Source organism: Cryptomeria japonica, chromosome 6, assembly GCF_030272615.1.
Source record: "Cryptomeria japonica chromosome 6, Sugi_1.0, whole genome shotgun sequence".
Classification (NCBI taxonomy): Eukaryota; Viridiplantae; Streptophyta; class Pinopsida; order Cupressales; family Cupressaceae; genus Cryptomeria; species Cryptomeria japonica.
In genome coordinates this window covers 233,299,906-233,313,003 of record NC_081410.1, presented here as the reverse complement: position 1 = coordinate 233,313,003, position 13,098 = coordinate 233,299,906, and the positions used below count along the sequence as shown (strand labels likewise).

The 13,098-nt window shown below is 37.8% G+C and overlaps 1 protein-coding gene across 12 annotated transcripts in view; it reads left to right on the top strand.

Moving 5' to 3' along the window:
• Positions 1 to 1,451: 1,451 nt before the first annotated feature.
• Positions 1,452 to 13,098, top strand: part of LOC131071470 (uncharacterized) — a 216,919-nt gene continuing 205,272 nt past the window's right edge. For 3 of the 12 annotated variants that reach the window (XM_058007334.2, XM_058007331.2, XM_058007332.2), the window contains exons 1-3: positions 1,455 to 1,727; positions 1,840 to 1,902; positions 1,987 to 2,022. In XM_058007334.2, the coding sequence (XP_057863317.2) occupies positions 1,665 to 1,727; positions 1,840 to 1,902; positions 1,987 to 2,022 (162 nt within the window). In that variant the 5' untranslated portion in view covers positions 1,455 to 1,664. Of the gene's footprint in view, positions 1,728 to 1,814; positions 1,903 to 1,986; positions 2,023 to 13,098 lie in introns of all 12 variants that reach the window. The other 9 variants (XM_058007330.2, XM_058007340.2, XM_059207329.1 and 6 more) reach the window with 6 other exon arrangements.

Genomic DNA, 13,098 nt, shown 5'->3' with positions numbered 1-13,098 from the left:
CTCTCATCCTCTTTTTGTGTTATTCTAAAGATATCATCTCCATGACGATCAGTGCCTCTACAATAATCTTTATATTTTGCAAGAAATAATTGTTTCATCTCATCCCGTGTATTGATTGTGCTACTACCCAATCTCATGAACCATCTTAAAGATGATTCCTTCAAGGTTGCAGGAAATATTTTGAGTCTATGGGCATTTGTAGTATAGTCAAAACTCCTACAAAGAACATCAAACTCAAACAAGTATGTGTCTGGATCCTTTGTCACCAATCCATAGAATTTAGGGAGGGAAGATGTTGGAATGTTCTTGAGATTGACATTATCATGATGATCAGATATGGGGAACTCAAATGTTGGGTCTGGTGGTGGTGGTGGATTATTTCCACTAGGAGGTGGGTTTCCTTGCATTAGACTTGTGGAGGTTGTTACTATATGAAATTCTTCTTCTTGAGGTCCAAAGAGGAACTGAAGACTACCTTCTGGGAATTCAGTTCAGGGTGGTTCAAACTCTAGGGTTTGATAAAGTTCAACAAAAGGATTTACATTTGAGGAATTATTTAATTTGATATCAATGCTTGCTAAGGTATACCCTCCTAAGTTTAAGCTAATTTCAATGAGAAGGAGATGAAACCCACTCTTGTTGAGCTAGGCTTTTAACCCTCCATAATTTATTGATGAGTTGATTTCACTTGCACGATGACAACCCTAGCCTTATGAGTGAGATCCAATTCTAGGAACTGGAGCAACAATTTTGGGATCCAACATACCTAGCTCATGTTTGTCATAGACTTGTGTGTCATATTGTCATATTTAGGGACATTCATCGATTCATTTTGAAATCATCTAAGAATGCTGGAATTTGATAGAAAACATAGGCCAAATGTACTTTAAGAGGAATTAGTTTTACATTATTTTTTGTGACATCATCCTAGACCTATTGTATGCTTGCTTTTTGTCTTTGATCCTTTTTCCAAAGCCATTAAATCGATTTGTCTAGGGGCCCACTTACAAAAAATAGGACCTTCATAATTCAACGAATTCCTTAAAGGTGTTCGTAAACTTTACTAGTCTTTACCAAAATTTATATATTGAAATATCTTGGTGAGCAAATTCTAATAGTCAAACTTTTGCTTATTCATTTTTGTAGATATAAGTTTAATTCCACACATTAGTTCACTTTCACAGGCGTGACAATTAGATTTTCAAGTCAAGTATATATTTATTGTAAATTTTATAATAACCATTTGAATCTACCCTAAAATTCTAATACTATGAAAAATTAAACGTCATTTTCTATATAAAAATCATTCTTTTACATTTAATTTTTATATATAATTTAACTTTTGTTGGTTGTGCTCCTAATCTAGAGTAATTAGATATATTTGATTACATTTATCAAGTGGTTAATTTTGCCTTAGAAAGCAAGAACCGGCTTTTCACCGAAGATGGACCAAAGTTTGGAAGGGGGAAGCAAATTTTATTACAAATGGCATTGCTTCAAAACACTGAGCACCAAAGTTTGGAAGGGGGAAGCAAATTTTATTACAAATGGCATTGCTTCAAAACACTGAGCACTTGCAGTTTACAAACTCCATTTGCGTGGCGAGCTTTGAGAGAAATTATATGACTTAATTCTGGTCGAATTCGAGGTTTTCAGGCGAACTCATGTGTTCTCCAGGCCTTTCTTGGGTTTGCGATTTTTTTCAACACAATTTCACCTTCTCTTCTGTGAGTTACTTATGTTCCTCAGTTATGCACATCAACAGCAGCGATTTTATCATTAATTAAAACATTGCCCTTCTTAAATTTGGACAGTTATGTAAATATGTATGAATGGCAGGACATTGTCGCAAATGGCATTTCGAAAGAAAAAGAAAAGGATTTGCTTATGTTACTTTCTACGGTAATGGGCCCAGCTTTCTTTTTAGCATTACTGAAAATCAATCTTTTGTTGAAAGAGTGAGATTTTATTTTTTCCTACATGCAGGTGTGTAGACACTTTCGTAGGAACGACTTTGAACAAGTAAGACTTGTCGATCCTTTTAGCAGAATCTATGTCATTTTATATGCAATTAGGAATTGGTTCTCATTTTATTACACTAAATGGGATATGAATTAGATTTGCTGGTGGTTTTATTCACGGATGAGTTTGATCAAACTTTTACAAGCTGGAATTGCATTCATTTCTTGCCTCCTCAAGAATATCTGTTTTCAAGCTTTGAAAAGTTTATATTATTTCAGTCTGAGAGTTACATTGGCTCTGATTCTCACTGTTGTGGATTGCCTCCTCTGTACCAGGATTCTCATATCAAGGCTAGACATTATTTTCAAGAGCGTTTATTTGCAAATTATCCCGCCAAAGAAATAAATAGGAATTGATGGTTAAGCCATTACTCACAACCAATTGAAGAGAAGAAACATAACTTTTTTCAAACTCACTAAAGAGCTTCAAATAATGTGTTCGGTGCCATTTAAGTTCATGGTTGTCCCCATTTGGTAGCAGTGTTCATTAAATTTTAAAAAACTTTGCCATACCCCTGATTCAAATAGAATATAACTTATAACTTATTTTCATCCCAGCCTTCTCATGACATTCAGACAAAAACAGCAATTTAATCAATGGAGAATGACCATAGTTCGCAAACTCAGACTCGGCAAGAACTTGACAGACCCAAAATTTGCAATTTAACAAAGACTCAGCAACTTAAAAAATTGCTTAAATTTATTTATAAGCACATTGTTTTTTTCAAAAAAGACAATATATATTCAATGAGTCCATTAATCATAAATGAATGCAAAATTGTTTTCTATTAAAATTGATTCATTTGAATACAAATTGAGTACAAAATAACATCATCATGCAAAATCCTGATATAATAGTTAGCTGACAACAATTATGAATTTATGATGATTGTCTTTGAAAATCATCATCATAATTCATAAATTGCATATTAGAATATTATACATCTTCCTCTTCCCTAGTCTGGTGAAAACTTGGGGAGAGGTTCTAATCTTTGCACTTTGTTGCAGCTCCTCGCTCAACATTGAAGGATGTGTTTGTGGCTCGCTCTTGACCAAATCAATGACCTCCTCTGATTTGTTGTCTACCTTTCTTGTAAGGCTGAAGGTTGTATTGTATTATATAATAATAATGGTATTTGAATCTTTGATACTGACAGTATGATACTTCATCATTGATCAATGGTATTATGATAGTGATAAATATAATTATCTAAGTTGTTGATTCTATGTTAATTTTAGCAACCAGATTAATAGTAAAGAGCAGAAAATCAGTAGGCAAAGCAAAATAGACACATAACACACATATACCCTGGGAAAACCTCCCTCTTCAAGGAAAAACCCAGCAACAAGATTCAGATCAGATTATATTAATGTCAAAAGATAGCCAAGTACAAATTCGCCCACAGAGGGCATGAACAACTGACTTATCTGAATCTTGAATTCTGATCAGAATTTGACTTGTCCCTTCAATCACAAATAGGGCAGACCTGGTGCAGATCAGAAGCACAACAATCTGATGATAATCGCCACCCTTGACTGGATTCGCTCAGCTAGAGAGATGCGCTATGGCTCAGAATAAATACGCTGATCTCCAAGGTAAGTTCGCTGACCTCAGAGCATGATTGCAGGCCTTCAATGTATATTCGCTGAGTCTTAGGAGAAATTCACTGAGTCTTGAATGTTTTCGCTTGCAGATCAGATCACTGGATTGAATGAATGCATGAATGGTGTATTGGATTGCTTAGATCGCCTTGCTTATATAGGAGATACCTGCGACCTATTTGCCTTGGTCAGCTACAATGAATTTGGCGCCTAAATACAAAAATTGTTTTACAAGTTACAAGTTACATTTGCTTTGGGTTTTGCCCTATAACACGTTACACATAGCTCATACGCCCAAAAAGGGCTAGTCTCATATGATTACAAATAGGTCCAACTTATATGCTGAATTTCTAAGGCCAATGGCCAATTAGAAATTTAAAGGCTAGGTCGGCCCAATCAAGAGATGCGACCTAGCTATATTTCAACACTCCCTCTTAGCTAGGGAGGATCCCTTGAATAATCAAGTCACATTGTGACCATCACCATGGTACTCCCCAGAGGGTGATCTAAATACTTCATGGACTCTTTCCATGATATCCATCATGCATACTTGTAGAGGATAGATCCACCTTGCATTGCCTGCAGAGGGTGGAAGAGGTTTTTCACCCGAAATCTTCTCCCATAGAAGAATACAACACCACCTTGCATTGCCCGCAAAGGGTGGAAGATACAACTTAATGTATCATGGAAGCTGAGACTCCCTCTCAGCCAGAGCTATGTTATCCACAACTCCAAGCTTATCTCTGAAGTATTCAAAGTTCACTCGAGTAAGAGGCTAGGTGAGAACATTTGCTATTTGCTCATCAGTGCTGATGTATTTCAGCTGAATGGCACCTCTCTGTACCATGTCACTAACACATAGTGATAATGAGTCTCCACATGTTTTGATCTATCATGAAACACATGATTGACAGACATCTTTATACAACTCTGGTTATCACAACGAATGACTGTGGGTTCCCAAGGTTGTCCAAACAACCCAACAAGAAGCTTGTGAAGCCACACTGCTTCCCTTGAAGCCACACTTGACGCAATGCATTCTGCTTTAGCTGTACTCAATGCAACTGAGGACTGTATCCTGCTACCCCAAGAAATCATGGCAGATCCCAAACTGAAACATACTCCTGAAGTGCTCTTTCTGTTAGTGACATTCCCTGCCCAATCAGAGTTAGAATAACCTTCCAAGGTGATGACAGTATTAAGGGAGTACTTCAAGCCATAGCCAACTATGCCACGCAAATATCTCAAGATATGCTTGGCTGCAACAAGATGAACATGCTTATGTTTGTTCATGAACTGGCTGAGAGCACTAATTGCATAACAAATGTCTGGTCTAGTGTTAACTAGATACATCAAGGATCCAATCAATGCTTGTACTCGGTTGGATTTACAAAATTAGAATTAGCAGCAGATATTCTTAACTTTTTCAAGTTGGTTTCCATAGGAGTAAACATAGGTTTGCAATCCAACATTCCAAATCTTTTCAAGATATCAATAGCATATTTTCCTTGACTTAGAATGATTTCGTTAGGTCTTTTCCATACTTCTAGTCCTAGAAAGTAATGCATTGGGCCTAAATCTTTCATTTCAAATTCTGAAGCTAATTCTTTCTTGCATCTAATGATGAGACTATCTTCACCAGTTAGAAATAAATCATCCACATATAAAACCAGAATTAGCATTTCACCATCAAACACTTTGAAGTAAAGGTTAGGCTCAACATCATTCTTACAAAATCCCAAGCTTACCAAATATTTGTCAATTCTTTCATACCAAGCACGAGGGGCCTGCTTAATGCCATATAGTGCTTTCTTCAATTTGGAAACGTGAGATTCTCTTTCATGAATCTCATAACCTTCCGGTTGTTCAATATAGACTTCTTCCTCAATGACACCATTTATGAATGCAGTCTTTACATCCATCCGATGTAACTTCCAGCCTTTAGCTGCAGCAATAGCTATTATAGTTCTAATGAAAGTATATCTAGCAACAGGAGCAAATGTTTCCTCATAATCTATGCCTTCCTTTTGAGAGAATCCACGAGCTACAAATCTAACCTTATACTTCTCAATACTTCCATCAACAGTATGTTTAATTTTGAACAACCAATTAGAGGATACAATAGACTTACCTTTGGGTCTAGGCACAATATCCCACACATCATTCTTGATGATAGACTCATATTCTTCATCCATAGCGTTTTTCCATGCTTGCTGGTTCATAGCTTCTTCAACGCTAGAAGGTTCCGTCTCAATGATGTTGCACATCAATGCAACATAGTTGGAGAACTTCCAAGGTCTCCTACTTTCTCCGAAGGTGCCTTTGGGGGCTTTAAACTTTTCAGCTTCTTGAATGGTGTTCCTTACCCAAAGAGGTCTTTTCCTACTCACTGTAATATCTCTCGGCCCATCAGTGGGATCCATGGGCTCAATTGAATCATTATGATCTGTAGGTTCTGAAGACTCCCTCTGAATCTTAGCATCATGATCAATATCCATATCTTGATTTCCATTAGCTTCATTATCAGTTTCTATTAACGAACTTTTAAACTTCTTGAATCCAACATTTTCTTCAAAAGTAACATCTCTACCAACCTCAATGTATTTCTGAAGGCTTTGGAGGTTTCACTGTAGCCCACAAGAATACCCTTCTTGCTTGAAGGTTCCAGTTTGGTTCTCTTGTCTTTAGGAACATGAACATAAACTGGACTTCCGAAGATCCTCAAGTGGCTGATGTCTGGTTTAGTTCCTGAGAAAGCTTCTTTCGGAGTCATATCCTTCAAGACATGGTGAGGACATCTATTCTGAATATAGACAACAGTCCTAGCTACTTCAGCCCATAGAAACATCTGCAAGTCTTGGTCATGAATCATTGCCTTTGCTGCCTCAATTATGGATCTGTTCTTTCTTTCTGCAACCCCATTTTGTTGAGGGTTGTAAGGAACACAAAACTCCCTCTTAATCCCTGCCTCTACATAGAAATCATGAAATCCACTCGAGTTGTACTCACTTCCATTGTCAGATCTTAGTACTTTAATTCTTTTCTCAGATAAGTTTTCAGCTAAGGCTTTAAATTCTTTAAATCTACTTAAGACTTCATCATATTCTTTTGTTCTTAGAAAGTAAATCCATGTTTTCCTAGAGTAGTCATCTATGAAGGTTACATAATATAATAATCCACTTGGAGATGCAACAGACATAGGTCCACATAAATCAAAAAGAACAAGAGCTAGTTTCTCTTTAGACCTAGATTCACTTTTATGAAATGGACTCTTAGTGTTTTTACCCATAGCACAACCTTTACATGTATCATCATAGATATGACTGAGTTTAGGCATACCTTTAACCATCTTCTCAAGTATGGGAAGCGCACGAAAGTAAAGATGTCCAAGTCTTCTATGCCATAGTTCGCTTGAATTAGGTTCTTCATGGATGAGAGCTTGAATAGGACGGGCTGAAAGCTTGTAGAGACTCTCAAATCTATTTCCAATGACACAAGCTGATTTGATGCTAGATTTCTTAGGCCATGCAAGAACTCTTCCTTCAGAAAATGCAATTTGATAACCTTTATCTTCTAGGGCAGATATTGAGATTAGATTCCTTTTAATTCCCCGTACAAACAAAACATCACTTAGCTGAAGAGAAATTCCAGAATCTAAGTTAAGAGAAGTAGCATCAAAACCTCTTACAGAATATCGAGCATCATCACCAATAACAACATGAACGTTGGACTCCTCTACCAAATCTGAAAGTTGCTCGAGGTAGCCCGTGATGTGCCTAGATGCCTTGCTGTCAATCAGCCAAGTGTCACTATCTGTAGGAATGTTGGTTGACAAGACATAAATGAAGCGGAAGTCTTCATTATTTTTCTGATCTAAAACTTCATTTAGGTTTGCCTCTTGCTGCTTGGGCTGAGATTGACACTCCTTCGCATAGTGACCAAACTTGTCACATCTGAAACATCGAATGCGAGATAGATCCTTCAGCTTCTTTCTTGAATCAGGAGCAGCAGAGGGTTTGAAATCTCTATTTCTCTTGAAATTGTTCTTCTTCCAATACCCACCTTTCTTCTTGACTGATTGGGCAGCAAGGACATGATTGTCTTCTCCATGGGAGCTCTTAATCATTCCTCAAGAATTTGGCTCTCTCGCTTATGCTTTGAATGAATGGTTCCCAAGAGTGAGGAAGACCATTTAATGCAATCATAACAATGTCTTTGTCCACAACTTCACTTCCAATGGCATCGAGCTGATCTTTTAATTCTGAAATCTTCATGAAGAAAGCCATGATTGATTCTCCCTTTGCCATCTTGACTTAATGCGGTTGTTGCCTTAATGCGAGTGCCCTACTTATGTCGTTGATCTCATACATTTCTTCTAGCTACTTGAACATCTCCTTGGCTGAAGACATCTTGGAGATGATAGGAACAAGATGATCTTTCACAGAATCAATTAGAATCTTCTTGGCTTTGATGACATTCTTCTTGAACCGATGTAACTCCTCTTGATCTGTAGGCTCAGTTTGATCTTGTCCTACTACAAACTGAAGTGGATCATTTTCCTCAAGTGCAAGAAGGACACGAACCCTCTAAGAAGTGAAATTCAATGCCCCCTCAAGTCTGTCTTCTACCTTCAGCCCTGTCACCATCTTGACTGAAATAAGAACAGCAGACTGAAAGTGAGAGATTACTGTTAATCTGATTACTTAGAGCAAACCTAACTCTGGTACCATGTTTATTTTAGCAACCAGATTAATAGTAAAGAGCAGAAAATCAGTATTCAAAGCAAAATAGACACATAACAAACATATACCCTGGGAAAACCTCCCTCTTGGAGGAAAAACCCAGCAACAAGATTCAGATCAGATTATATTAATGTCAAAAGATAGCCAAGTACAAATTCGCCCACCTAGGGCATGAACAACTGACTTATCTGAATCTCGAATTCTGATCAGAATTTGACTTGTCCCTTCAATCACAAATAGGGCAGACCTGGTGCAGATCAAAAGCACAACAATTTGATGATAATTGCCACCCTTGACTGGATTCGCTCAGCTAGAGAGATGCACTATGGCTCAGAATAAATACGCTGATCTCCAAGGTAAGTTCGCTGACCTCAGAGCATGATTGCAGGCCTTCAATGTATATTCGTTGAGTCTTAGGAGAAATTTGCTGAGTCTTGAATGTATTCGCTTGCAGATCAGATCACTGGATTGAATGAATGCATGAATGGTGTATTGGATTGCTTAGATCGCCTTGCTTATATAGGAGATACCTGCGACCTATTTGCCTTGGTCGGCTACAATGAATTTGGCACCAAAATACAAAAATTGTTTTACAAGTTACGAGTTACATTTGCTTTGGGTCTTGCCATATAACACGTTACACATAGCTCATACGCCCAAATAGGTCCAGTCTCATATGATTACAAATAGGTCCAGCTTATATGCTGAATTTCTAAGGCCAATGGCTAATTAGAAATTCAAAGGCTAGGTCAGCCCAATCAAGGGATGCAACCTAGCTATATTTCAACAGTCTCCACTTCCAAATACCCTCATTGTAATCAGATTTCTTATATAAGAAGAGATCCCAATAACTAGTGGTGGTCTAGGAGTGAAGACCTCAATGGGGTTGAGGGGCAACGTCCCTCATGGGGGTTTGGGGACGATGCCCCCAACGACCAAAACTTCTTGTCACACACCAGTTCACAATTTTATCACTTAGGGTAGAAATTAGGTTTTTGGCACATTTTTGTGAAGAATATTTGCTCTGCAAGTGTTGTGTGAGGAAGTGTGAGGGGTGGTAATGCATTTATAGAGAAAAATTGCGACTTTTTGAATTTTTTTTTTTTTTTTACATTTTTTTTGTGTTTTTGTAGTTTTGGTGCATTTGGTGAGTTTTTTTTTGTCAAACTTGCTGAGTACTCACCAGAAAGATGATGAGCTTCTCTAGTGAGTAAACATGGGGAAAACTCGTTTTGCAAAGAACTCGACAAGTATTGGTCAAGAGTGCCAACCATGGAAATAACAATGGGTGCTAGTTAGTTTGTCCTTGTAGGTTCATGCACATTAGTCGCTGACCTGCTGCATACTAGCATCCTATGATTAGTCCCTAAGCTATATAAGCTGCACCGAGAGGTCTCAAACATCAAATGCTTGCATATTAATTGCATTAATTAACTCCAATAAGAGTTTAATGATTATAAAACCTCCAGATCACAAAAGACACCAGCAGAATCTCAGCATACAACATAGACACTTTAATTATCACAAAATTTGATACACCCTAACGATCCTTCAACTAGGGTAGACAAAGTTAATTGAGATCTCGGGTACACTGCCTTAGGGCAGTTGTATTTTGTCTAGGTACCATTTTCACAAGTCTCTTTATTATAATAATTCACATCGGTAGAGAATAAGATTGAATCAAGAAGTATGAATGCACATCAATGGATTATGGGCTTTATATTCAGCCTCCATATAATTCATGTTCCATAAGTCTCCAATTTTATGTAAGACAGTTCATGATATTTAAATGCCACATTGTAGGACAGTGAAGTACATGGTATAGCAAGTGAATGGACTATTGTCAAACCAATATAACCAATGTCTTCCACTATACAGTAGGTGAGTGGTGTGTCATGTGTTGGCAAGAGACACTGCATTGTTGTTCAGATGTTGTCATTGATGGCAACTAGAGTCAGATATTCAATTCGCAGTTCATAATTCATTCATATTGGAAGATTGATTGAGGCTTGGTGAGGTCCGGTGGGAAGAATAAGACATCTGGCAGAATGTGCAGTGTTTTGATTGGCGGTTTAGTTGTGTTGAGTATTTTGTGTTGCAAATCTCGGAGATGCATTGTAGACGTGTAATATGCCTTATTCTAGGTTTATGGCCTCCGGTGATGAGTCTTGTGTAAATTGGAAGATCCGGTTGACAGGTTTTTGAGTTGAACAGTGCTTATTAGCAGTAACGTGTGAAGATTCATTGTGTGGTTCGTGCGAGTGATTTTGGCGATTGTTTGTGTGTTCGAGGTTAGTGAGCTGACATGTGGGAAGCGTGTGGACAATTTGCTTTGGTCTGCATGATTGTTTTGGATTGGATTGAGCCGACTTGGGTAACATGTTTCATTTGCGTGTTATGCGTTTTTGGGCCGACATGATGATGACCTAAAATATTGATGCAGATATATGACCGATTGATATGATCATTTTTGATATTAGTAGTTGTGTGGAAGTGTGTATGAACGATTGTGCACAGTTTCACGTGTGCTACCAAAGGATTTGTGCTGTGGAATTTAGTAGAATAGCAGAACAAAGCGGTGTTGTAGAACAGAGTCTTTTGTGCTTAACTGGAACTGTTTTTGGCATTTGTAGATGCTGTTTATCAGTTTAGACATTCCAATTATTATCTATAATCATGTGTAAGGCAGTGAGCCTTCCAGGGGTTGTAGCCATTATTGTAATTTGAGCAGTGAGCTCTAGGCAGTGTGCTTGAATGCATGTGCATTCCCCTCATGTAATATTATTATACTTCTAACAAGGTATATTAATATTGTGGTTCTCAATCCCACCGTGGTTTTTCCCTTAACCAGGTTTCCACGTAAAAATCCCGGTGTTACGGTGTTATTGTTATTTGCTTTGTGTTTCTGCAATCTACTTTTATTCATTTGCATTAAGTGGTTTAAAGGACAGATTAAGAATGTTAAAAATTGCAGAACACTGATTTACGCCCCCCTCTTAGTGTTCCTTGTTTCCAACATCATGCCCCCACCATAGTAGGAGGAATCACAGTTCACAGGCCCTAGCAGCTGATTAAGACAAAACAAATATTTATATTGGGTTGAGTATCAGTTATTTATCAGGGATGGCTCAGAAATAACAATAAATAAAATATGTTTTGACTATACAATGGGGGTCAATTAAGGCTGGGTAAGGTTAATGGAGGGGCTGACCTAATGCAAAGAGAAAATTAATTAATTACTCCTCCCAAACAGCAGTGACTGAAGGACGTGTCCTTTCAAAACTAAAACACATGACCTTTTCACCATGAGGGGTATAAAGGGAAATAAGCATCATTTTAAAGAGAAGGCAGAAACACAAATAGGAGGCAGTAATTATCAGTGCAGAGAATAGCGAGCAAAGTTAGAGACAATAATATATCATTAGCAGCAATAATTAGGAAGTAAACAGAGCGCCTACATTATAGACAACAAATAATAATCCAGCATTTAACATGTTCCAAGATCTTAATCAGCAAGTAAGAAATAGATCGGGCATGCATTTGGTCTTGAAAAGACAATCATTAAGTTGGTGCAATTAAGAAAGGGTATGACCCTTCCAAAGAGACAGCGATTTCCAAAGGTCGCCTTCCTAGGGGTGTAAGAATATAAAACATTGAACTGCATTAGGGCATTAAAGGAGTAGCGAGGAACATTGTGCCTCATATCATCCAGCGATCAGATACGTACAGCAGTCCACCTAATCAGCAGATCAATTCCATTAGCAGACATATGATCAGATTTAGGTAGCGATAAAACAATGATGATAAATTAACGAGCAGGGATAAGGGTTAAGACAGCAGTGATATAGTCACGAGCAGAGATAAAGGGGAAGGTAGTGATGAATGTAATTAAGAAAAAGACAGTAATTAAGGGCAGCTAATATGCTTAATGTGAAGCAATTATGGAAGAACAACAATTATAATGAAGAGGGGTTGGTAACAAAGGATGGTCCTTTCAAAGAGACGTGCCTCTTCAAATGGAGGTAAAGAGATATAAAGGAGGAGACTTCCTTGGAGGGAGGCATGGAACCAAGGATCACAAGCACTGACCCATAAGAGCAGATCAGTTCATCAGACATCATCAATCCATTGAATAATAGATAAATAGAATAAAGTAACAGCATTCAGACCAGACTGACAATTGCTAACATTCCAATAGTTATATAGAGATCATACCCTAGCTTTATAAATTCATATATATGAACATCTCTGTTATACATAACAGCACTGCAACAGTCTATGACAAAAGTGTAAGGAAAGGAATCTGTAATTAGGTAGAACAACTTAGGGCACCCTGCTACAGTGGCACATAGGGAGAAAACAGCTAGTAGGGCGCTCAATTGCATGGTGAAAGGGAGAGAAAGACTAATGGCACCCTATTGCAAATTCCCTTCCAAACCCTATGTTGAGGACTGTTAATAAACACAAGCATGTCCAGCCATGGATGTGTGGTGGAGGTGTAATGTCCCCTTCTCAGTTCTAGAATGATGGATGGATTCTTAGCCTATTTTGGAAACCCGTAGGCTAACTAGAGACTAAATTAGGGTTTCTGTCTTTAGGAAGGTTTTCAGAGAGGTGTTTGTAGGAGTTCTACAGTTTTCTCTCTAGATTCTCTCTGGATTTTTCGTGAGCTTTAGGATGGTATGACATGCTTTCCAATCAGAGAAGATTTCTGAATTTACTATTTCTAGTAA